Below are 26,374 nucleotides of genomic sequence, written 5' to 3' on the forward strand. Positions count from 1 at the left end.
AGTGACAAGAAGCCAACTGACAGAACAAGATGCTCAGGCATGGATTCCAAGGAGGAGCTGGTTTAAATACCAGGTGACAGACAGCAATAGGCTGAGGACGCATTAGGGGTGTGTCTGCAGCAGCTACAAGAAACAGGAAGTTCAGCGGGAGTCGCCCTAAGCAGCCAGAGCAGAGCAAAGCAGACAGTATGGAAAGAAGCCAAAGTGGCAGTCTGGACTGGAAATCAAGTGCGCGCTCTTGCACAGTGGGAGATGGACCACTATGCAAGGACGCCGCCAGGTATGTTACAGTACCCCCCCCTTACGCCCCCTCTTCTTCAGGCCTGCCAAAATCTTCTGCAGGGAATTTGAAGGCCAATCCTTCTCTTCAAGGAGATTACTTCTACTGTCCACAGGAAAAGACAAAACTGGTCTCATCTGGGTAGCTAGGATGCTACCTCCTATCCAGCCATCCTCAGCAACAGACGAAACGGGTGGAGTACCAGGAACAGCACACAAGGAAGTCTCTCTCCACTTATTATCAGGTAGCACCCCAGAGGGTTCAGGAGACAACTGGAAGTCCTCCGCTGGATTGGAGGGGTGCAGAGACTCGGGGGTAACCTCTGCTTCGGTATACATCTTGTCAAGCTCACAGGATGAAATGGGCGAGGTATCAGGTACAAGGTGTAGAAAAGTCACTGTCCCTTTGTTATCTGGTGGTACCCCGGAGGATTCAGGAAACAACTGGAGGTCCTCCGCCGGGTCGGAAGAGTGCAGAGACTCAGGGGTAACCTCTGCTTCGGAGTACACTAGGTCAGACTCACTGGACGAAGCGGGCGAGGTATCAGGTACAGAGTATAGGAAAGTCTCTGTTCATTCGCTACCAGGTAGGACCCCAAAGGGTTCAGGAGACAACTGGAGGTCCTCCGCCTGGTCGGACGGGTGTACAGACTCGGGGGTAACCTCTGCTTCGGAGTACACTAGGTCGGACTCACTGGACGAAGCGGGCGAGGTATCAGGTGCAGAGTATAGGAAAGTCTCTGTCCATTCGCTACCAGGTAGCACCCCAAAGGGTTCAGGAGACAACTGGAGGTCCTCCGCCCGGTCGGAGGGGTGCAGAGACCCGGGGGCAACCTCTGTCTCGAAGTACACCAGGTCGGACTCACCGGACGAAACGGGCGAGGTATCAGGTACCAGGTGTAGGGAAGTCTCTCTCCATTTGTCATCAAGTGGTATCCCGGAGGATTCAGGAGGCAACAGGGGGTCCTCCGCCAGGTTGTAGAGGTGCACGGACTCGGAGGTAATCACTGCTTCGGAGTACCCTTGGTCAGGCTCACCGAGTAAAGTGGGTGAAGTATCAGATACCGGGTGCAGGAAGTCCTCCTGTGTGGATTCTGGGTGGGCAGCAGTCTCTTCGGGCAGGAGAACTGGTGTGCTACCCACGCACATTACCCATCGGGGCTGCTCTGGGATACTGGGAAGTGAAGCTTCAGCAGGAACTTCAAGGTTGGGGTCAGGAGGTCTTTGGGAGGACAGACCCTGGCGTGACGGCTTACCTCTACGCCTAGCACGTCTGGACTGCCTCTTGAGGTTGGGAGAAGTATTCCGGAGAGCGTAGTCATCCTGTATGGATTCTGGGTGGGCAGTAGTCTCTTCGGGCAGGAGGACTAGTGCGCTACCCACACACATTACCCATCGGGGCTGCTCCGGGATATTAGAAAGTGAAGCTTCAGCAGGGGCTTCCGGGTTAGGGTCATCAAAGACCATTAGAAAGGCCACCAGGAAGGCCTGCAGGTCCAGGATGATAGGATCCAGTGCGTCCCATAGGGGGGTGATCCATTTCAAGGCATCACCCGCTAGGTAAGACATCATGAATCCCACCTTAACCCGATCGGTGGGAAAATAAAGAGGGTAGAACTTGAAGTGTAGCATGCATTGCTCTACAAATGCACGACTCTGTCTTGGATCCCCATAGTACCGTGGCGGATCCGCAGGAACGGGTACAGAAAGCTCCATCTGGACGGGTGCGTAATTCGCCTGGAACTCAGCTAGTAGCAAAAAAATAAATAAATAAATTTCTTCTAGATCAACGTATTCGCTGGAAAAGGTCTCAGAGAGCGAAGGCCGTGGGGCTCAACGGGAACCATGACCTGAGCATGCTGTAGTGCACACGCCCGGACTAACTGGCGTGTGCGTGATTAGTGATTCCACTGTGCCATGAACTGGAGAGTGCCTGGAGGGGCGTAACTAAGTATCTGCCGATCCGACCAAGGTCGCACGACGGCATACGACGCCAGTGCACCAGGGAGGAACCGAGCAGAGGGACCAGGTGCCACTCCAGGTCAGACCCCGGACACGGCTGTTGACCAACACAGGGGAATACAGGAACAGGCAGGCTAGAGTGCAGGCTGGGTAGGGTCCAGTACAGACTGGGGGATGGGTTCAGAGCCGCAGATGCGGTAATCAAGCAGAGCAAAGCGAAACAGCAGGTGCGGTAGACAAGGCCGAGCAAAGCAAAACCGCAGACGCGGTGGACAAGGCCGAGCAGAGCAAAACTGCAGATGCGGTTGACAAGGCTGAGCAGAGCAAAACCGCAGACGCGGTAGACAAGGCTGAGCAGAGCGAAACTGCAGACGCGGTAGACAAGGCTGAGCAGAGCGAAACCGCAGATGCGGTAGACAAGGCTGAGCAGAGCGAAACTGCAGACGTGGTAGACAAGGCTGAGCAGAGCGAAACGGCAGACGCTTTAGACAAAGCTGAGCAGAGCGAAACGGCAGACGGGGTAGACAAGGCTGAGCAGAGCGAAACCGCAGACGCGGTAGACAAGGCTGAGCAGAGCGAAACGGCAGACGCGGTAGACAAGGCTAAGCAGAGTGAAACGGCAGACGCGGTAGACAAGGCTGAGCAGAGCGAAACGGCAGACGCGGTAGACGAGGCTGAGCAGAGCGAAACGGCAGACGCGGTAGACTAGGCTGAGCAGAGCGAAACCGCAGACGCGGTAGACAAGGCTGAGCAGAGCGAAACCGCAGACGCGGTAGACAAGGCTGAGCAGAGCGAAACCACAGACGCGGTAGACAAGGCTGAGCAGAGCGAAACCGCAGACGGGGTAGACAAGGCTGAGCAGAGCAAATCCGCAGACGCGGTGGACAAGGCTGAGCAGAGCAAAACCGCAGACGCGGTGGACAAGGCCGAGCAGAGCAAAACCGCAGACACGGTGGACAGGGCCGAGCAGAGCAAAACCGCAAGTGCGGTGGACAAGGCTGAGCGGGCAGGAAACGCCAAAGCAGTAAGTAAGACAGGACAGAGATAAATCGCCGAAGCGGTAAATAAAGATAAAGCAAAGGGGACAGGGCTCTGTTTACACGGAACAGACTGGAAAAGAAAGGCAGAACCAGATACACACAAGGTACTTGCAAAGAAGTAGCGAAAGGACTCCAACTCACAAACGGAAGTACAATGACAAAGAGTAGAAGTTAGGTGCAGGTTCAGACTCTACAGAAAAAGGGAGCAAACGGACATAAAGACAAAACAGGTAAGAAGCTAGGAGACAGTTCAGACAAGAACAGTTACTGCAACAAAATGCAGGATCGAGCCTAGGTAAAGCCAAGTGCTGGTTCAGACACTGCAGAAAAAGGGAACAAACGGACATAAAGACAAAACAGGTAGGAAGCTAGGAGACAGTTCAGACAGGAACTGTACTGCAACAAATACAGGAGCGAGTCTGGTTATGCGGCCCCCAGAGGGCGAGACGAACAGGCAAGGAGCATGTTCAGACAGGCCTGGAAATACAGCCTCCAGGAAGGCAAACAGACAGCTGGCTAGAGTACACAGACAGGACACAGTTCAGACACGGGAACTGATACCGCAAGGCAGGAAACATAGACAGGACCTGGCACATCAGTGACAAGAAGCCAACTGACAGAACAAGATGCTCCGGTATGGATTCCAAGGAGGAGCTGGTTTAAATACCAGGTGACAGACAGCAATAGGATGAGGACGCATTAGGGGTGTGTCTGCAGCAGCTACAAGAAACAGGAAGTTCAGCGGGCGTCGCCCTAAGCAGCCAGAGCAGAGAAAAGCAGACAGTATGGAAAGAAGCCAAAGTGGCAGTCTGGACTGGAAATCAAGTGCGCGCTCTTGCACAGTGGGAGATGGACCATTATGCAAGGACGCCGCCAGGTGTGTTACAGTAACCCCCCCCCTTACGCCCCCTCTTCTTCAGGCCTGCCAAAATCTTCTGCAGGGAATTTGAAGGCCAATCCTTCTCTTCAAGGAGATTACTTCTACTGTCCACAGGAAAAGACAAAACTGGTCTCATCTGGGTAGCTAGGATGCTACCTCCTATCCAGCCATCCTCAGCAACAGACGAAACGGGTGGAGTACCAGGAACAGCATACAAGGAAGTCTCTCTCCACTTATTATCAGGTAGCACCCCAGAGGGTTCAGGAGACAACTGGAAGTCCTCCGCTGGGTTGGAGGGGTGCAGAGACTCGGGGGTAACCTCTGCTTCGGGATACATCTTGTCAAGCTCACAGGATGAAATGGGCGAGGTATCAGGTACAAGGTGTAGAAAAGTCACTGTCCCTTTGTTATCTGGTGGTACCCCGAGGATTCAGGAAACAACTGGAGGTCCCCCGCCGGGTCGGAAGAGTGCAGAGACTCGGGGGTAACCTCTGCTTCGGAGTACACTAGGTCGGACTCACTGGACGAAGCGGGCGAGGTATCAAGTGCAGAGTATAGGAAAGTCTCTGTCCATTCGCTACCAGGTAGCACCCCAAAGGGTTCAGGAGACAACAGGAGGTCCTACGCCCGGTCGGAGGGGTGCAGAGACCCGGGGGCAACCTCTGCCTCGAAGTACACCAGGTCGGACTCACCGGACGAAGCGGGCGAGGTATCAGGTACCAGGTGTAGGGAAGTCTCTCTCCATTTGTCATCAAGTGGTATCCCGGAGGATTCAGGAGGCAACAGGGGGTCCTCCGCCAGGTTGTAGAGGTGCACGGACTCGGAGGTAATCACTGCTTCGGAGTACCCTTGGTCAGGCTCACCGAGTAAAGTGGGTGAAGTATCAGATACCGGGTGCAGGAAGTCCTCCTGTGTGGATTCTGGGTGGGCAGCAGTCTCTTCGGGCAGGAGAACTGGTGCGCTACCCACGCACATTACCCATCGGGGCTGCTCCGGGATACTGGGAAGTGAAGCTTCAGCAGGCACTTTAAGGTTGGGGTCAGGAGGTCTTTGGGAGGACAGACCCTGGCGTGACGGCTTACCTCTACGCCTAGCACGTCTGGACTGCCTCTTGAGGTTGGGAGAAGTATTCCGGAGAGCGTAGTCATCCTGTATGGATTCTGGGTGGGCAGTAGTCTCTTCGGGCAGGAGGACTAGTGCGCTACCCACACACATTACCCATCGGGGCTGCTCCGGGATATTAGAAAGTGAAGCTTCAGCAGGGGCTTCCGGGTTAGGGTCATCGAAGACCATTAGAAAGGCCACCAGGAAGGCCTGCAGGTCCAGGATGATAGGATCCTGTGTGTCCCATAGGGGGGTGATCCATTTCAAGGCATCACCCGCTAGGTAAGACATCATGAATCCCACCTTAACCCGATCGGTGGGAAAATAAAGAGGGTAGAACTTGAAGTGTAGCATGCATTGCTCTACAAATGCACGACTCTGTCTTGGATCCCCATAGTACCGTGGCGGATCCGCAGGAACGGGTACAGAAAGCTCCATCTGGACGGGTGCGTAATTCGCCTGGAACTCAGCTAGTAGCAAAAAAATAAATAAATAAATTTCTTCTAGATCAACGTATTCGCTGGAAAATGTCTCAGAGAGCGAAGGCCGTGGGGCTCAACGGGAACCATGACCTGAGCATGCTGTAGTGCACACGCCCGGACTGACTGGCGTGTGCGTGATTAGTGATTCCACTGTGCCATGAACTGGAGAGTGCCTGTAGGGGCGTAACTAAGTATCTGCCGATCCGACCAAGGTCGCATGACGGCATACGACGCCAGTGCACCAGGGAGGAACCGAGCAGAGGGACCAGGTGCCAATCCAGGTCAGACCCCGGACACGGCTGTTGACCCACACCGGGGAATACAGGAACAGGCAGGCTAGAGTGCAGGCTGGGTAGGGTCCAGTACAGACTGGGAGATGGGTTCAGAGCCGCAGATGCGGTAATCAAGCAGAGCAAAGCGAAACAGCAGGTGCGGTAGACAAGGCCGAGCAAAGCAAAACCGCAGACGCGGTGGACAAGGCCGAGCAGAGCAAAACCGCAGATGCGGTTGACAAGGCTGAGCAGAGCAAAACCGCAGACGCGGTAGACAAAGCTGAGCAGAGCGAAACTGCAGACGCGGTAGACAAGGCTAAGCAGAGCGAAACCGCAGATGCGGTAGACAAGGCTGAGCAGAGCGAAACTGCAGACGTGGTAGAAAAGGCTGAGCAGAGCGAAACGGCAGACGCTTTAGACAAAGCTGAGCAGAGCGAAACGGCAGACGGGGTAGACAAGGCTGAGCAGAGCGAAACGGCAGACGCGGTAGACAAGGCTGAGCAGAGCGAAACGGCAGACGCGGTAGACAAGGCTGAGCAGAGTGAAACGGCAGACGTGGTAGACAAGGCTGAGCAGAGCGAAACGGCAGACGCGGTAGACAAGGCTGAGCAGAGCGAAACGGCAGACGCGGTAGACAAGGCTGAGCAGAGCGAAACCGCAGACGCGGTAGACAAGGCTGAGCAGAGCGAAACCGCAGACGCGGTAGACAAGGCTGAGCAGAGCGAAATCGCAGACGCGGTAGACAAGGCTGAGCAGAGCGAAACCGCAGACGGGGTAGACAAGGCTGAGCAGAGCAAATCCGCAGACGCGGTGGACAAGGCTGAGCAGAGCAAAACCGCAGACGCGGTGGACAAGGCCGAGCAGAGCAAAACCGCAGACGCGGTGGACAGGGCCGAGCAGAGCAAAACCGCAAGTGCGGTGGACAAGGCTGAGCGGGCAGGAAACACCGAAGCAGTAAGTAAGACAGGAAAGAGATAAATCGCCGAAGCGGTAAACAAAGATAAAGCAAAGGGGACAGGGCTCTGTTTACACGGAACAGACTGGAAAAGAAAGGCAGAACCAGATACACACCAGATACACACAAGGTACTTGCAAAGAAGTAGCGAAAGGACTCCAACTCACAAACGGAAGTACAATGACAAAGAGTAGAAGTTAGGTGCAGGTTCAGACTCTACAGAAAAAGGGAGCAAACGGACATAAAGACAAAACAGGTAAGAAGCTAGGAGACAGTTCAGACAAGAACAGTTACTGCAACAAAATGCAGGATCGAGCCTAGGTAAAGCCAAGTGCTGGTTCAGACACTGCAGAAAAAGGGAACAAACGGACATAAAGACAAAACAGGTAGGAAGCTAGGAGACAGTTCAGACAGGAACTGTACTGCAACAAATACAGGAACGAGTCTGGTTATGCGGCCCCCAGAGGGCGAGACGAACAGGCAAGGAGCATGTTCAGACAGGCCTGGAAATACAGCCTCCAGGAAGGCAAACAGACAGCTGGCTAGAGTACACAGACAGGACACAGTTCAGACACGGGAACTGATACCTCAAGGCAGGAAACATAGACAGGACCTGGCACATCAGTGACAAGAAGCCAACTGACAGAACAAGATGCTCAGGCATGGATTCCAAGGAGGAGCTGGTTTACTGGTTTAAATACCAGGTGACAAACAGCAATAGGCTGAGGACGCATTAGGGGTGTGTCTGCAGCAGCTACAGGAAACAGGAAGTTCAGCGGGAGTCGCCCTAAGCAGCCAGAGCAGAGCAAAGCAGACAGTATGGAAAGAAGCCAAAGTGGCAGTCTGGACTGGAAATCAAGTGCGCGCTCTTGCACAGTGGGAGATGGACCACTATGCAAGGACGCCGCCAGGTATGTTACACTGACCCAGCTTAATTACACTACTTCCCTCAATTTACTCCATTAACTTTTAATACAGCAGTGACCTGGACACAGTTCAGCTTGCCCTTTAGCAAAGGATTGTTCCATGTAAAAGAGTGAAATGATGACCTTCCAAAATCATCCATTAATTAACTCAATGGTCTTGAAGTTCATTTCATTATCTAAGGTATCTAAATGGCCTCCCTCAAATGAACAGGATCCAATGGTTATATTCAGCATATGCATTGTGAACACAGCCTAATCTCATGAAGAGAACTATACTAAAATGATTTTCTGGGACCCCACAATCAGTTGCCTGAAGGAGTAGAGGCATGCCACGTCCTCTCATTCTTTACTAGAGGCTGTGCCTCAAACTTTGTAGTATCTGTGCCTGGAAACTACAGCTTTCTGCAGCTCAGTCTCAGTCAATTGATCTAGGCTGAACAGCGAAACAAGGCATTCCAGCCACTGACTGCATGAAGCTTGGCCTAGAAAAAAAATAAGGGGCTGATTGGCAGGGTAGGTGAGCCAGGAGTTTGACCCCATCTGTCTGATACTGATGGCCTTTCCGAAGGAATGGTCATAAATATCAAAGTCCCAGAAAACCTCCTTAAAGGGTCAGCACAGAATTACTGTTCAAACGAAGAACAGGAGCTCGGGGCTCCATGGCAGGGACAATCATTTATATACACCTTCCCACCGGCTTGTTTTCCATCCTCCCTTCTCTGGCCCTATGAAAACATAGCTGTCAATCAAGAAGAGGGGGAATAGAGATTGAGGAAAAACAAGCAGGTATGAAGATGCTTTTATATGATTGGCCCCGCCATGAAGCACTGAGCGGCAGAACTTAGCTTGAACAGTCATTCTGTGCTGACAGAGTCCCTTTGAATAAAAGAACAATGGTCTTCCTCCTCACATCCTACTGTATAAATCCATGGTGATTTAGGGCGGGTCTGCATCACCATATTTAGGGCACCTACTTGTGTTTAAATCGATGACTATTAATGGCCTGTTTAGACAGGTGGACTGCATGTCCTACGCTCGCAGAACGATGAATATTAAGATTTTTCTGCGCTCGAAAGCTCCCTCTGTTCCAAGCAAGTTTACACAGGATGATGTGCTGCCAAGAACGACAATTTTTAAGCAAACTGGCAAATGTATAAAGAAGATTGTCTTGTCCTTACCTGTCAAGGTCACATTTCTGTCTTTCATAGTTTTTCACCACTCTTAAAACCTGCACATCTTGACTGAGGAAGCAAGGAGGTAAAAGTCCATGGATGCCCAGCTGCAACCTTTCTTCAAGAGAGAAAGCCATGCCCTATAAATGGAAAAAACAAATAACAGAAATTAAGTCTTTACTGAAGAAAAATGATGCAAGAAAAAATCAATGCACGCAACAATACCGAAAAGTTGTCATTGTAACCCATTGATCACAGTCATCAAACTCTATGAACTACAGGTGACAAAAGAGGTGTCATTTGTGTCATATGTATGTTAAACGTAGGTAAGAAAAATTCAGGAAAAGGCTTTTTTTAAAAAAAATAAATAAATAAACTGAAACATAATCACCTGCTCTGATCCCTGTGGATCAAGCCCAGGTCACTCGGGTTGTTTGTTCCAGGACTGGAAACATTGCGTTTTGTTCTTCAGTCACCCAACTGCAGGGATCTGTGAAGCGTGGTCAGATGTGCCTCTGATGATATCCTATTCCAGCCACCAGACTGCTATAGCCAATCACAGGCCTCAGCAATGAGGTGACCAAAAAGGTGCCTTCCACTCCAGCAAGACTGGTGCAACGCAGGCGTGTATTACACCAGTCTTGATCAATCCGCATTTTTATTTTTGCTAGGATCTGGGTGAAGTAGAGCAATTTTTTTATGACATTTTAAACAATTTTCACTCCACTTTAACAAGCTCATATGCTTGGCACAAATGGCTTCAACTTCCAACACAAATGATTAATAAATATGCACATAACAGATTAAAGAAATATTTGAAAAATATTAGTAAAAAAAGAGGGCCCATATTTTCTTTCTATGACATTAGATACAAGAGTAGATTTCCCCACTGAACTTACATGAATGGTCAAAAACCTATGTCACGTCAATCAAATTTAGAAACTACTAGAACAACATGTCCACCTGGAACTATCCTCCCACCTCTCCTCCTGCTCCCTCTTCAACCGCCTACAATCTGGCTTCCGACCGCATCACTCGACTGAAACTGCCCTGACCAAAGTCACCAAGGACCTACTAACCGCCAAATCCAAGCGACACTACTCCATCCTCCTCCTTCTGGGCCTGTCATCTGCCTTCGACACAGTCGACCATTCCCTCTTACTACAGATTCTCTCATCTCTTGGCATCACAGACTTGGCCCTATCTAGGATCTCCTCATACCTAACAGACAGGACATTCATCGTCTCCCACTCACGCACCACCTCCTCATCTCGCCTCCTATCTGTCGGTGTCCCCCAAGGTTCAGGTCTAGGACCTCTGCTCTTCTCCATCTACACCTTTGGCCTGGGACAGCTCATAGAGTCTCACGGCTTTCAGTATCACCTTTATGCTGATGACACACAGATCTACCTCTCTGGACCCGATATCTCCTCCCTACTAACCAAAATCCCACAATGTCTGTCCGCCATCTCATCCTTCTTCTCTGCCAGATTTCTAAAACTTAACATGAATAAAACAGAGTTCATCATCTTTCCACCCTCTCATTCATATCCCCCATCTGACCTATCCATCAACGTCAATGGCTGTTCACTCTCCCCAGTCCCACAAGCTCGCTGCCTTGGGGTAACTCTGGACTCTGATCTCTCCTTTAAACCACATATTCAAGCCCTTTCCACTTCCTGCAGACTCCAACTTAAAAATATCTCCTGGATCCGTGCATTCCTCAGTAAAGACTCTGCAAAAACACTAGTGCATGCCCTCATCATCTCCCACCTTGACTACTGCAACCTCCTGCTCTGTGGCCTCCCTTCCAACACTCTTGCGCCCCTCCAATCTATCCTAAACTCTGCTGCTCGACTAATTCACCTGTCCCCCCGCTATTCCCTGGCTTCTCCCCTCTGTCAATCCCTTCACTGGCTCCTCATTGCCCAGAGACTCAAGTTCAAAACCCTAACCATGGCATACAAAGCCATCCACAACCTGTCTCCTCCATACACCTGTGATCTAGTCTCCCGGTACTTACCTGCACGCAACCTCCGATCCTCACAAGAGCTCCTTCTCTACTCCCCTCTTATCTCCTCTTCCCACAATCGCATACAAGATTTCTCCCGCGCATCCCCCCTACTCTGGAACTCTCTACCCCAACATATCAGACTCTCGCCTACCATGGAAGCCTTCAAAAGAAATCTGAAGACCTAACTTTTTCGACAAACCTACAACCTGCAGTAACCACCACCCTACCACATTACTGCATGACCTTCTCTACCCCCACCTACTGTATCCTCACCCATCCCTTGTAGACTGTGAGCCCTCGCAGGCAGGGTCCTCTCTCCTCCTGTACCAGTCGCTGACTCGTTTTGTTAAGATTATGTAAATGTTTTGCTATGTACAGTACAGACCAAAAGTTTGGACACACCTTCTCATTTAAAGATTTTTCTGTATTTTCATGACTATGAAAATTGTACATTCACACTGAAGGCATCAAAACTATGAATTAACACATTTGATATTATATACTTAACAAAAAAGTGTGAAACAACTGAAAATATGTCTTATATTCTAGGTTCTTCAAAGCAACCACCTTTTGCTTTGATGACTGCTTTGCACACTCTTGGCATTCTCTTGATGAGCTTCAAGAGGTAATCACTGGAAATGGTTTTCACTTCACAGGTGTGCCCTGTCAGGTTTAATAAGTGGGATTTCTTGCCTTATAAATGGGGTTGGGACCATCAGTTGTGTTGTGCAGAAGTCTGGTGGATATACAGCTGATAGTCTTACTGAATAGACTGTTAGAATTTGTATTATGGCAAGAATAAAGCAGCTAAGTAAAGAAAAACAAGTGGCCATCATTACTTTAAGAAATTAAGATCAGTCAGTGCGAAAAATTGGGAAAACTTTGAAAGTGTCCCCAAGTGCAGTTGCAAAAACCATCAAGCGCTACAAAGAAACTGGCTCACATGAAGACCGCCCCAGGAAAGAAAGACCAAGAGTCACCTCTGCTTCGAAGGATAAGTTTATCCGAGTCACCAGCCTCAGAAATCGCAGGTTAACAGCAGCTCAGATTAGAGACCAGGTCAATGCCACACAGAGTTCTAGCAGCAGACACATCTCTTCAACAACTGTTAAGAGGAGACTTTGTGCAGCAGGCATTCATGGTAAAATAGCTGCTAGGAAACCACTGCTAAGGACAGGCAACAAGCAGAAGAGACTTGTTTGGGCTAAAGAACACAAGGAATGGACATTAGACCAGTGGAAATCTGTGCTTTGGTCCAAATTTGAGATCTTTGGTTCCAACCACCGTGTCTTTGTGCGACGCAGAAAAGGTGAACGGATGGACTCTACATGCCTGGTTCCCACCGTGAAGCATGGAGGAGGAGGTGTGATGGTGTGCGGGTGCTATGCTGGTGACACTGTTGGGGATTTATTCAAATATGAGGCATACTGAACCAGCATGGCTACCACAGAATCTTGCAGCGGCATGCTATTCCATCTGGTTTGCGTTTAGTTGGACCATCATTTATTTTTCAACAGGACAATGACCCCAAACACACCTCCAGGCTGTGTAAGGGCTATTTGACTAAGAAGGAGAGTGATGGGGTGCTACGCCAGATGACCTGGCCTCCACAGTCACCAGACCTGAACCCAATCGAGATGTTTTGGGGTGAGCTGGACTGCAGAGTGAAGGCAAAAGGGCCAACAAGTGCTAAGCATCTCTGGGAACTCCTTCAAGATTGTTGGAAGACCATTTCCGGTGGCTACCTCTTGAAGCTCATCAAGAGAATGCCAAGAGTGTGCAAAGCAGTCAACAAAGCAAAAGGTGGCTACTTTGAAGAACCTAGAATATGACATATTTTCAGTTGTTTGACACTTTTTTGTTAAGTATATAATTCCACATGTGTTAGTTCATAGTTTTGATGCCTTCAGTGTGAATGTACAATTTTCATAGTCATGAAAATACAGAAAAATCTTTAAATGAGAAGGTGTGTCCAAACTTTTGGTCTGTACTGTATATCCCTATCACCACCAGCCTGTCTTCCACACAGTCAAGTCTCAGTAGCCGTGAGTCTGGACCGCATATTCCTCACCCTGATCCTCTTTCCTCCCACCATGTCACATACCCAGAGACAACTGATCCCACACTTGGACACTCTGAAGAGCTGTTCACTTTTCCATTTATAGATTAGGGCCTCTCGCCCGGTCCACTTGAAGCGGGGCAAGAGGAGATCGCGGGTAGCGATGCCCAAATATTTGAGCAGCCACGGTCACACGAAGGCGACAGTGGGAAAGTGTCACAAGAGGTGGACGATGATGAGACAGGAGGAGGACCAGAAAGTCAGGAGGAGGACCAGGGTGTGGAAGTGGAAGACGAGGTGGTGGATGATATAGTAACTGACCCAACCTGGCAGGAGGACATGCAGAGCGAGGACAGCAGCACACAGGGGGAGGGAGGCAGAGCACCCCAACAGGCAGGAAGAAGCAATGTGGTGGCCGCAAACAGAAGGCAGGCAACCGTTCCCCGTAACACCAACATGGAGGAAGTTGCCAGTACAACTGTTAGGTCTTCCTGAGTCTGGTTGTTTTTTAAAGACTCTGCCGATAACCCCAAAAAGGCAATTTGCACCACCTGCCAGGACAGCATCAGCAGGGGTGGCAAAACGACCAGCCAGACCACCACCAGCATGATCAGGCACATGGCAGCAAAGCACCCGACTTTGTAGGCCAAACCCCAGGGTCCAGGAACAGTGTCTGCGGGTGGCACCATTGCTTCTTCCGCTTTTGTGCATGCAAGCCAATCCCCTGTCCATGGTGCATGCGAAGATGGCTCCTGCCCTGCACGTGTCGTTGCACACTCTCAAGTAGCAGCATCAGGAAGCACGTCCATGTCCTTGTCCCAGTGCAGAGTTCAGTTGTCCATACCCCAGTCCTTGGAACGCAAGCGCAAATATGCAGTCAACGCCCCACAGGCCACAATACTAAATTCTCACATTTCACGACTGCTTGCCCTCGAAATGTTGCCATTTAGGCTCATGGAGACAGAAGCATTCCGCAACCTGATGGCGGCGGCCGTCCCTCGGTACTCGGTCCCCAGCCGCCACTATTTCTCCCGGTGTGCCATCACCGCATTACACAAGCACGTGTCCCAATGAATGTTGTGAAGAAAAAACGGAGAGTGGTGGTCATGGGGGATTCCCTGTTAAGAGGAACAGAGGCCGCTATCTGCAGACCAGACATAACCTCAAGAGAAATGTGCTGTCTTCCAGGAGCAAAAATTAAAGATGTGTCTGACAGGATATCAAGACTCTTCAGACCTACAGATCACTACCCATTCCTGCTAATACATGTGGGGACAAATAACACCACAAGAAAGGACCTGGAAACCATCTGCAGTGACTTTGAAGACTTAGGCAAGAAAGTGAAAGAATTGGGAGCGCAGGTGGTCTTCTCATCCATCCTCCCAGTGGATGGCCATGGAACAATGAGGTGGAATAAGATTCTACAGGTGAACAACTGGCTACGTCGATGGTGCCGTCAACAAGGATTTGGATTTCTGGATTACGGAATAAATTACCTATACGATGGACTACTTGCTAGAGATGGGGTGCACCTTACGAAGACTGGAAAACATGTATTTGGAAGTCGCCTTGCTACACTCATCAGGAGAGCTTTAAACTAGAACAATGTGGGAAGGGAAGCAAAAGGCCAGAAAAAGCTATACAGCTGACAAATACTATTGAGATCTCTGCTACTGGAAGTGGAAAGGAAGAGCAAAGACAAAACAATTTAAATAATAAAAATATGGGAGGAAGAGAAACCAATCACAAACTAAAATGTTTTTATACAAATGCACAAAGCATGGGCAACAAACAAGGAGAATTGGAACTACTAATGCAGGAAAAGAAATATGATGTCATTGGAATCACTGAAACTTGGTGGGACGATACACATGATTGGAATAAAAGGCTAAAAGGATACAACTTATTTGCAAGAAACAGACTTGATAAACGAGGAGGAGGTGTCGCATTGTATGTTAGAAAAGCGTATATCTGCACAGAGATTGAAGCTTCAGAGACTGGGAGTTCTGTGGAAACTGTTTGGGTAAGAATACAAGGAGAGAACAACGGAAAGGACACCATTGTAGGCATTTACTACAGGCCACCTGGGCAAGCTGAAGATATGGATGAACTCTTTATGTATCAAATGACCAAGTTCTCAAAAAAATATGACATAGTGGTCATGGGAGATTTCAACTATCCAGACATTTGTTGGGAATCTCTCTCAAGTAAAGCTAACAGGTCAAGCAAATTCTTATCCTCTCTTGCTGACAACTTTATCTTCCAAAAGGTAGGGGAGAAAACAAGGGGATCTGCTAGTTTGGATCTAATCCTTATAAACAGGGAGGAAATGGTTGAGGAGGTAAAGGTGGCTGGGACCCTAGGAGGCAGCGATCATGCTATTATAGAATTTTGGATAACTAGAGGAGGAAGACATGTGAAGACTCAAATTTCAAGGTTAGATTTTAGAAAGGCAGATTTTAAGAGACTCAGAAAGAGAATAGGAGGGATCCAATGGCTGGATGTCCTTAAGGACAAAAATGTCCAGGAAGGATGGGAAATTTTTAAAAATGAGATTCTCAAAGCACAATCGTTAACAATCCCGAAAAGTAGGAAGAATGGGAAGCATTTAAGGAAACCAGGATGGATGAACACAGAACTTAAACACATGCTAAAAAGAAAGAAAGAAATGTGTATTAAATGGAAAGAGGGAGGCATATCTAAAGAAGATTATAATGCAGTCTGCAGATCCTGCAGGGCTCGTATCAGGTTAGCTAAAGCTGACAATGAATTAAGGCTTGCAAGAGATGTCAAAAGCAACAAAAAAGGATTTTGGGGGTATGTCAAAAGTAAAAGAAAAGTCAAAGATGCTATATGATTTTTACAGGATGAAAATGGAGAAATGGTAAGAGAGGATGTTGAGAAGGCCGAACTTTTTAATTCCTATTTTGCATCTGTTTTCTCTCAGAAAGAAAATGTATCATCAACTGATCTTCACTGTCCTTTTAAAGGAATAGAAGAATCCAAGTTATCTGTAAACAGAAAGATTGTGAGGGAATATTTAGCTAACATAAATGAGTTCAAGTCTCCAGGTCCAGATGAATTACACCCCAGAGTACTGAAGGAGATCGTAGAAGAAATTTTAGAACCACTCTCCATAATCTTTGAAAATTCTTGGAGAACAGGAGAAGTCCCAGAAGACTGGAGAAGAGCAAATGTTGTTCCTATCTTCAAAAAGGGGAAGAAGGTGGACCCAGGGAACTATAGGCCGGTGAGTCTGACTTCTATACCAGGAAAGATCTTTGAACAAATTATTAAACAACATGTATGTAAGTACATGGATAAGAATGAAGTGATTAACCAGAGTCAGCATGGGTTTGTAACTAACAAGTCATGTCAGACTAACTTAATTTCCTTCTATGACAGAATCACTGACTGGGTGGATCAGGGAAATGCTGTAGATATAGTATATCTTGACTTCAGCAAAGCATTTCACAAAGTATCTCACACCATCCTTATTGAAAAAATGACCAAGTATGCAATGGACCAGGCAACTGTTAGGTGGATTCATAACTGGCTTAGTGATCGGACTCAAAGGGTAGTTGTAAATGGCTTCACATCTAGCTGGATGAATGTCTCAAGTGGGGTACCACAGGGCTCCGTCCTGGGACCTGTATTGTTCAACATCTTTATCAATGATTTAGATGAAGGAATTGAGGGTAAACTGATTAAATTTGCTGATGACACAAAGCTAGGAGGGATAGCTAATACTAGAGAAGAGAGAGAGCGGATTCAAAAAGACCTAAATAAACTGGAGCAGTGGGCAGCAACCAACAGAATGGTTTTTAACAGGGAAAAATGCAAAGTACTACATCTGGGCAATAAAAATGAAAAAAGCATATACAGAATGGGAGGAATAGAGCTAAGCAACAGTACATGTGAAAAAGACTTAGGTATACTAATAGATCATAGACTGAACATGAGTCAACAGTGTGATGCAGCAGCAAAAAAGGCAAATACAATTCTGGGATGTATTAACAGAAGCATACAGTCTAGATCACGTGAAGTCATTATCGGACTTTACTCCTCTTTGGTCAGACCTCATCTGGAATACTGTGTACAGTTTTGGGCACCACATTTTAAAAAAGACATAGACAAACTGGAGCAAGTTCAGAGAAGAGCGACCAGAATGGTTACTGGTCTGCAAACCATGTCCTATGAGGAACGGTTGCAGGATTTGGGAATGTTTAGCTTGCAAAAAAGAAGACTGAGAGGAGACTTAATAGCTGTCTACAAATATGTCAAGGGCTGTCACATTGTAGAAGGATCATCTTTATTCTCATTTGCACAAGGAAAGACTAGAAGCAATGGGATGAAACTAAATGGGAGGAGACACAGATTAGATATTAGAAAAAACTTTTTGACAGTGAGGGTGATCAATGAGTGGTACAGGCTGCCACGAGAGGTGGTGAGTTCCCCTTCAATGGACGTCTTCAAAAAGAGGCTGGACAGACATCTGTCTGAGATGATTTAGTGAATCCTGCTTTGAGAAGGGGGTTGGACCAGATGACCCAGGAGGTCCCTTCCAACTCTACCATTCTATGATTCTATGATACCTGTGTGCCCATTTTAGAAAGTCAGCTACAGCTTCCACCGCCCTTGCAGTGTTTCAGCAGCGTTTGCAGCTTCCGGCTCACTGACTGGTGTGTGATGTCCCCACGTGTTGGAACTCTACACTGCAGATGTTGGGAAGGATTTGTGAGCAGAAGAGGGCAGCTGTTGAGTACCAGCATCAACAAGGCCGTCGGTATTCAGTTCAGACTCCACACATAAGACCTCAGGAGTGGACAAGGATGTCAGACATATGTACCATCCTCCAAAACTTTGAGGACTCCACCAAGATGGTGAGCGGCGATGACACCATAATTTGCGTCACCATCCCGCTTCTCTGTCTTCTGAAACGCTCTCTGCTCACAATCAAAGAGGATGCATTGCAGGCGGAGCATGATGAGATGGAGCAAGGAACCATACAGGGTGATTACACACAGCCAAGCTTCATCTCATCCCAACGTGGATTGGGAGACAATGAGGAAGAGGAGGAGGAGGAAGGACGAGCTAGTTTCATGCATTATAGACGGTACTACCTGCACAGCTGTCATACCGTCTGTTCAGCGTGGATGGCCAGAGGACAGAGAGGAGGAGGAGGAGGAGAGCATGGTCAGTCATCCTCTTGATGAGGATACGGAAGTCTTGCCTGTTAGTAGTCTGGCACGCATGGCTGAGTTTATGTTACGCTGCCTTTCCCATGACCCTCGCGTTCTCAAAATTTTGGGTGACAGTCATTATTGGTTGGTGACACTTCTAGACCCACGCTACAAGGAAAACTTTATATCTTTTATTCCTGAGGCGGACAGGTGAACAAAAATGGGGCAGAACCAGAAGGCCCTTGCTGCGGAACTATTAAAAAAATTCCCATCTGAAAACTCTGGTGGCAGAGGACACACTTCGTTGGACAACCAAGGAGTAGAGGCGAGAAAGACACAACTTCAATCCAGCAGAGGCAGGGGAACACTGTCAAAGTTCTGGGACAGTTTTCTCAGACCCTCCCATCGCACAAGCCCTGAGGCGCGAGGTACTCTCACAAGGAGTGCAAAGTTTCGGAAGATGCAGAGGGAGTACCTTGCCGACCGTACCACATCCTCCGTGATTCCGCTGTGCCTTATAATTATTGGGTATCCAAGCTGGATACGTGGAATGAACTGGCTCTCTATACCTTGGAGGTCCTGGCCGGCCCTGCCGCCAGCGTTTTATCACAGCGGGTTTTTAGTGCCGCTGGTGGAATTATAACTGATAAGCGCATACGCCTGTCAACTGAAAATGCTGACAGGCTGACTCTTATAAAAATGAACAAGGGCTGGATTGGGCGAGACTTCTCAACACCAACGAATGATAGCAGCGTAACATAAACTCAAATCCAGTATCTTTTCTTGGGAGGTGTATTCCCATGCACCTTTTCACACCCACACATGGGTATACGCTTCCTGATTTTGGCTATTTGCTCTTGTCCTCCTCCTTCTCCTCATCCTCCACCACCATATCACCAGGGTGACTGTGGTCCATGATGCAATACCCACATAATTTTTTTAAAGGGTGTTTATGATGCCCGTAAAAAAATTTTTTATACAGTATGTTCATGTATACCCCCCAGTGGTAAATATTTGTCAGCCCATACACTTAGTGCATGGGCATTACAAGTACAGGAGGCCCGCTCCTTTCCAATGGGAACATTTTTTTATGAGGCCCTCCTCCACGTCTCTTCCAAGGGTCATTGAAGTGCCTCCAAATTTTTGGCAGCCCTTGCATTCACTGAATAGGCCAACACTATGGGAGACTCTCTCCTTTCTAATGGGAATTTGTCGTTACTGTGGCCCTGCTCTATGTGTCTTTAAATTCTTAGTGAGGTTTTTCCTAAAATTCTTCAGCCGTTGGACTCACTGCATACCCTATAACTGTACAGCAGACTCTCTCCTTTCTAATGGGAACATGTTGTACTTGTTACTGTGGCCCTGCTCTGTGTGTCTTTAAATTCTTAGTGGGGTTTTTCCTAAAATTGGTCAGCCATTGGACTCACTGCATACCCTATAACTGTATAGCAGACTCTCTCCTTTCTAATGGGAACATGTCGTACCTTGTTACTGTTGCCCTGCTCTGTGTGTCTTTAAATTCTTAGTGGGGTTTTTCCTAAAATTGGTCAGCCGTTGGACTCACTACATACCCTATAACTGTATAGCAGACCCTCTCCTTTCTAATGGGAATATGTCGTACCTTGTTACTATTGCCCTGATCCATGTGTCTTTAAATTCTTAGTAGGGTTTTTCCTAAAATTGGTCAGCCTTTGAACTCACTGCATACCCTATCACTGTATAGCAGATTCTCTCCTTTCTAATGGGAACATGTCGTGCCTTGTTACTGTGGCCCTGCTCTGTGTGTCTTTAAATTCTTAGTGGGGTTTTTCCTAAAATTGGTCAACCGTTGGACTCACTGCATATCCTATAACTGTATAGCAGACCCTCTCCTTTCTAATGGGAATATGTCGTACCTTATTACTGTGGCTCTGCTTTGTGTGTCTTTAAATTCTTAGTGGGGTTTTTCCTAAAATTGGTCAGCCATTGGACTCACTGCATACCCTATAACTGTATAGCAGACTCTCTCCTATTTAATGGGAAGTTGTCGTTACTGTGGCCCTGCTCTGTGTGTCTTTAAATTCTTAGTGGGGCTTTTCCTAAAATTGGTCAGCCATTGGACTCACTGCATACCCTATAACTGTATAGCAGACCCTCTCCTTTCTAATGGGAATATGTCGTACCTAGTTACTGTGGCCCTGCTCTGTGTGTCTTTAAATTCTTAGTGGGGTTTTTCCTAAAATTGGTCAGCCATTGGACTCACTGCATACCCTATAACTGTATAGCAGACTCTCTCCTTTCTAATGGGAACATGTCGTACCTTGTTACTGTTGCCCTGCTCTGTGTGTCTTTAAATTCTTAGTGGGGTTTTTCCTAAAATTGGTCAGCCGTTGGACTCACTACATACCCTATAACTGTATAGCAGACCCTCTCCTTTCTAATGGGAATATGTCGTACCTTGTTACTATGGCCCTGATCCATGTGTCTTTAAATTCTTAGTAGGGTTTTTCCTAAAATTGGTCAGCCTTTGAACTCACTGCATACCCTATCACTGTATAGCAGATTCTCTCCTTTCTAATGGGAACATGTCGTGCCTTTTTACTGTGGCCCTGCTCTGTGTGTCTTTAAATTCTTAGTGGGGTTTTTCCTAAAATTGGTCAACCGTTGGACTCACTGCATATCCTATAACTGTATAGCAGACCCTCTCCTTTCTAATGGGAATATGTCGTACCTTATTACTGTGGCTCTGCTTTGTGTGTCTTTAAATTCTTAGTGGGGTTTTTCCTAAAATTGGTCAGCCATTGGACTCACTGCATACCCTATAACTGTATAGCAGACTCTCTCCTATTTAATGGGAAGTTGTCGTTACTGTGGCCCTGCTCTGTGTGTCTTTAAATTCTTAGCGGGGCTTTTCCTAAAATTGGTCAGCCATTGGACTCACTGCATACCCTATAACTGTATAGCAGACCCTCTCCTTTCTAATGGGAATATGTCGTACCTAGTTACTGTGGCCCTGCTCTGTGTGTCTTTAAATTCTTAGTGGGGTTTTTCCTAAAATTGGTCAGCCATTGGACTCACTGCATACCCTATAACTGTATAGCAGACTCTCTCCTTTCTAATGGGAACATGTTGTACCTTGTTACTGTGGCCCTGCTCTGTGTGTCTTTAAATTCTTAGTGGGGTTTTTCCTAAAATTGGTCAGCCGTTGGACTCACTACATACCCTATAACTGTATAGCAGACCCTCTCCTTTCTAATGGGAATATGTCGTACCTTGTTACTATGGCCCTGATCCATGTGTCTTTAAATTCTTAGTAGGGTTTTTCCTAAAATTGGTCAACCTTTGAACTCACTGCATACCCTATCACTGTATAGCAGATTCTCTCCTTTCTAATGGGAACATGTCGTGCCTTTTTACTGTGGCCCTGCTCTGTGTGTCTTTAAATTCTTAGTGGGGTTTTTCCTAAAATTGGTCAACCGTTGGACTCACTGCATATCCTATAACTGTATAGCAGACCCTCTCCTTTCTAATGGGAATATGTCGTACCTTATTACTGTGGCTCTGCTTTGTGTGTCTTTAAATTCTTAGTGGGGTTTTTCCTAAAATTGGTCAGCAATTGGACTCACTGCATACCCTATAACTGTATAGCAGACCCTCTCCTTTCTAATGGGAATATGTCGTACCTAGTTACTGTGGCTCTGCTTTGTGTGTCTTTAAATTCTTTGTGGGGTTTTTCCTTAAATTGGTCAGCCTTTGGACTCACTGCATATCCTATAACTGTATAGCAGACTCTCTCCCATTTAATGGGAATTTGTCGTTACTGTGGCCCTGCTCTGTGTGTCTTTAAATTCTTAGTGGGGTTTTTCCTAAAATTGGTCAGCCATTGGACTCACTGCATACCCTATAACTGTATAGCAGACCCTCTCCTTTCTAATGGGAACATGTCGTATCTTGTTACTGTGGCCCTGCTCTGTGTGTCTTTAAATTCTTAGTGGGGTTTTTCCTAAAATTGGTCAACCGTTGGACTCACTGCATACCCTATAACTGTATAGCAGACCCTCTCCTTTCTAATGGGAATATGTCGTACCTTGTTACTGTGGCCCTGCTCTATGTGTTTTTAAATTCTTAGTAGGGTTTTTCCTAAAATTGGTCAGCCTTTGAACTCACTGCATACCCTATCACTGTATAGCAGATTCTCTCCTTTCTAATGGGAACATGTCGTGCCTTGTTACTGTGGCCCTGCTCTGTGTGTCTTTAAATTCTTAGTGGGGTTTTTCCTAAAATTGGTCAACCGTTGGACTCACTGCATATCCTATAACTGTATAGCAGACCCTCTCCTTTCTAATGGGAATATGTCGTACCTTATTACTGTGGCTCTGCTTTGTGTGTCTTTAAATTCTTAGTGGGGTTTTTCCTAAAATTGGTCAGCCATTGGACTCACTGCATACCCTATAACTGTATAGCAGACTCTCTCCTATTTAATGGGAAGTTGTCGTTACTGTGGCCCTGCTCTGTGTGTCTTTAAATTCTTAGTGGGGCTTTTCCTAAAATTGGTCAGCCATTGGACTCACTGCATACCCTATAACTGTATAGCAGACCCTCTCCTTTCTAATGGGAATATTTCGTACCTAGTTACTGTGGCTCTGCTTTGTGTGTCTTTAAATTCTTTGTGGGGTTTTTCCTTAAATTGGTCAGCCTTTGGACTCACTGCATACCCTATAACTGTATAGCAGACTCTCTCCCATTTAATGGGAATTTGTCGTTACTGTGGCCCTGCTCTGTGTGTCTTTAAATTCTTAGTGGGGTTTTTCCTAAAATTGGTCAGCCATTGGACTCACTGCATACCCTATAACTGTATAGCAGACCCTCTCCTTTCTAATGGGAACATGTCGTATCTTGTTACTGTGGCCCTGCTCTGTGTGTCTTTAAATTCTTAGTGGGGTTTTTCCTAAAATTGGTCAGCCGTTGGACTCATTGCATACCCTATAAATGTATAGCAGACCCTCTCCTTTCTAATGGGAACATGTCGTACTTGTTACTGTGGCCCTGCTCTATGTGTCTTTAAATTCTTAGTGGGGTTTTTCCTAAAATTGGTCAGTCTTTGGACTCACTGCATACCCTATAACTGTATAGCATACCCTCTCCTTTCTAATGGGAACATGTCGTACCTTGTTACTGTGGCCCGGCTCTATGTGTCTTTAAATTCTTAGTGGGGGTTTTCACAAATTTTGGCAGCCCTTGCAGTCACAGCATGGGCATTACCACTATAGGAGACTTGCTCCTTTATAATGGGAACATTTTTTTAATGAGACCCTTCTCTATGTCTCTTCAAAGGGGTATTGGGTTGCATCCAAATTTTTGGCAGCCCTTGCAGTCACTGGATACGCAATAACAGTATAGGAGACCCACTTGTTAATAATGGGAACAACAAAGCATAGCCGGCTGATGGCTCTCTAACAATAGCTAAGGCCGACGGCTGGCCTTTTAAGAATAGTAAGGGCCGTCTGATGTCCCTATAAAAATAGGCTTTATGACTTTCAGAGTCCCTCCATCATAAATAAAACAGGATGTGTCTGATGATGTGTCACACACCACATTGCTAGATAAGGTTGTAAAATGTTAAAATGACATTTCCCGGTGAATGCATTTGTCTTAAATAATAACGTTAAAAAAACAAAACAATAGGATCTTTCTTTAGTATAAAAAACAGCGTCACCAATTTAACTTCAATGTAATCGCATTGTTCAGCTCATGCACATCCTCCTCCATCTCCGAAATGACCACATCAGTCACAAGCTGACAGCACTGCAGCATTGCCTTGGCCAAGCGGCAACAGGCTGTGCAGAAGATAACATGCTTAATTGACAAACCGCCCAGCGCTGCAGAGTTGTTGAAAGCTGTAACACAGCAGCCTGATCTGTGGTTCTCACCGCTGAACATACAGCCAGGCATGGTCGTGTGTGACAATGGGTGGAACCTGGTGATGGAGAAATGACAGCCGGGGTAGATAAGGTTTCCCTCCATGCCAGTCCTTTCAACGAGCTAAAGAATATGGCTGTGGTGAAATACAACTCCCACTGAGAAGCTGTTTCAGATTGAAAAACATTGTGCCAACCAGAGGATTTGATTCTGAGGGCTAACCTTTCTCACCCGCTCAAGAGCCCCATAGCAGCTGCAAAGTTAGTGCTATCATGAACTCTCCTGAGGTAGAAGCCAAGGCATACCAGAGGATTCTCTGATGGGACCGTCCAACCCTGCCGAGAAGCAGTCCTGGCTAAGAAAAGTGTGTGGGAAAGTTCCCGGACACTCTATGGCTGCTTTTTTACTGAGGAGGAAACACACGCAAACACGGGGAGAACATACAAAGTTCTTGCAGATGTTGTCCTTGCTGGGATTTGAACCCAGGATCCCAGCGCTGCAAGGCTTCAGTGCTAACCACTGATCCAATGTGCTGCCGTTCACCCTCTAATATCTAACAGGCTGGAAACTTGCACCTGCTGCCACTCTATCTTCAGCTCCTTTGTGAGAAAATGTATTTGGGCCGCCACTCAGTCTACCAAATAAAATTCCTGAGAAGGAAATTGGAGATGGCTTCGCTACTGGTACTGGGGGCAGTGCTAATACCATGGCGTCATACCATAGTTTGCTGGAAATATTCCAGGCTGGTAGGAGGCAAGTAAATTCCCACAGAAAAGTACCAGCAGTAATGTTCAGGCCACGTTTCTCTTAGAACCCTCCTGTTAGCTTTTGCTATCTTGTGTTTTGCGGTCATGTGACCAGCTGCCTATATATTCCAGGTCCGCCCTTCTGGCTTTGCTGGACTTCAGTGTTATTTGCCTGTCTCTCTAGCCAGGTGCTTCGGTGCCTATCTCTGTCTAATTTGCTGGGTCCTCTGGGACCTCTAGTACTTTTTGTCAGTTTGTCTTTTTGCTCTGCAACAACTTCTGTTAGGAGGTGTCCCATTTTTGTCCCAGTCCTTAGCTCTTTTAGGGACCCCTCCCTTTATTCTATAGGTCTCCGCTCAGACTAGCCGAGGACGAAGGCGGGTCTGTTCACAAGGAAAAGGCTGCCCGCTACATTGTAGGGATTCAGCTTAGTCTTACTGTACGGACAGCTTTTCCCATTCTTTCCTTAGTTTACGTTGCAGATCATAACAGTAAGTCCAGCCCAAAAAAAAAAAAACTAAAAGGAAAGAAATTCGGGGATCAATATGGTTTCCGTCCAGGAATTGGCTCAACGCCAGCAGGGATTGTCTCTGGAGGTGGCCGAGCTTCAGCAACACGTGAGTAGCTGTCCTGGAGTGCATTTTGTGGAACCGAAGGTAGGACTGTCTGATAATTTTTATGGTAAACAGCAAGATTTTTCTTCCTTTAAAAATGCTTGTTTGTTATATTTTCATTTGAGACCGAGGTCCTCTGGGAATGAATCACAGCGCATTGGTTTTATTATGTCACTTTTGCGCAAAGAACCACAGGGTTGGGCCTTTTCTCTCCAACCTAATGATCTGTGTTTAAGTTCTGTTGAGGAATTTTTTTCTGCTATGGGGCTATTATATGACGATCCTGATCGAATCTCATCTGCTGAATCAGAACTTAGACGTTTGAATCAGGGGTCAGATGATGTTGAAATTTATTGCACACACTTCAGGAGATGGGCTTCAGAAGTTAAGTGGAATGATTCGGCGCTGAAAAGTTTATTTCTTGCTGGTCTGAGTGAAAGGGTTAAGGATTTGCTAATTGCATTCCCTGCACCTGAGACTCTGCAAGAAGCTATGCAGTTAGCTGTTCGTGTGGACAGGAGAATAAGGTCCAGGGTCAATGATGTAAAAACTCCTGTAACTTCAGGTCCTAGTTTCCAGAAAATCTGCTCTAACAGCGGAGAACCAATGGAGCTTGGGGCGATGTCACTCCGCTCTCAGGAAAGAGATTGGAGATTCGCCGAAGGTTTATGTCTTTATTGTGGTAAAGCTGATCATTTGATTAAGTATTGTGAGCGTCGTTTAAGTAAAGAAAAAAAAAAGGTCAGTTACACCCGTATAGCTTGTTTACGCTCTGCAGGAGTGTTCCT

General features: G+C 47.1%; 1 protein-coding gene across 1 annotated transcript in view; it reads right to left on the reverse strand.

The window, feature by feature from the left end:
- The window catches only part of ME1 (malic enzyme 1), a 400,967-nt gene that overhangs the window by 315,954 nt on the left and 58,639 nt on the right, over positions 1-26,374 (reverse strand). Inside the window, exon 2 of the mRNA XM_073675637.1 lies at positions 9,079-9,212. Within this exon, the coding sequence (XP_073531738.1) occupies positions 9,079-9,212 (134 nt within the window). The remainder of the gene's footprint in view (positions 1-9,078; positions 9,213-26,374) is intronic.

The sequence above is a fragment of the Phyllobates terribilis genome, unplaced genomic scaffold (genome assembly GCF_046119375.1).
Source record: "Phyllobates terribilis strain yellow unplaced genomic scaffold, ASM4611937v1 Scaffold_3__8_contigs__length_932513732, whole genome shotgun sequence".
NCBI classification, from domain to species: Eukaryota; Metazoa; Chordata; class Amphibia; order Anura; family Dendrobatidae; genus Phyllobates; species Phyllobates terribilis.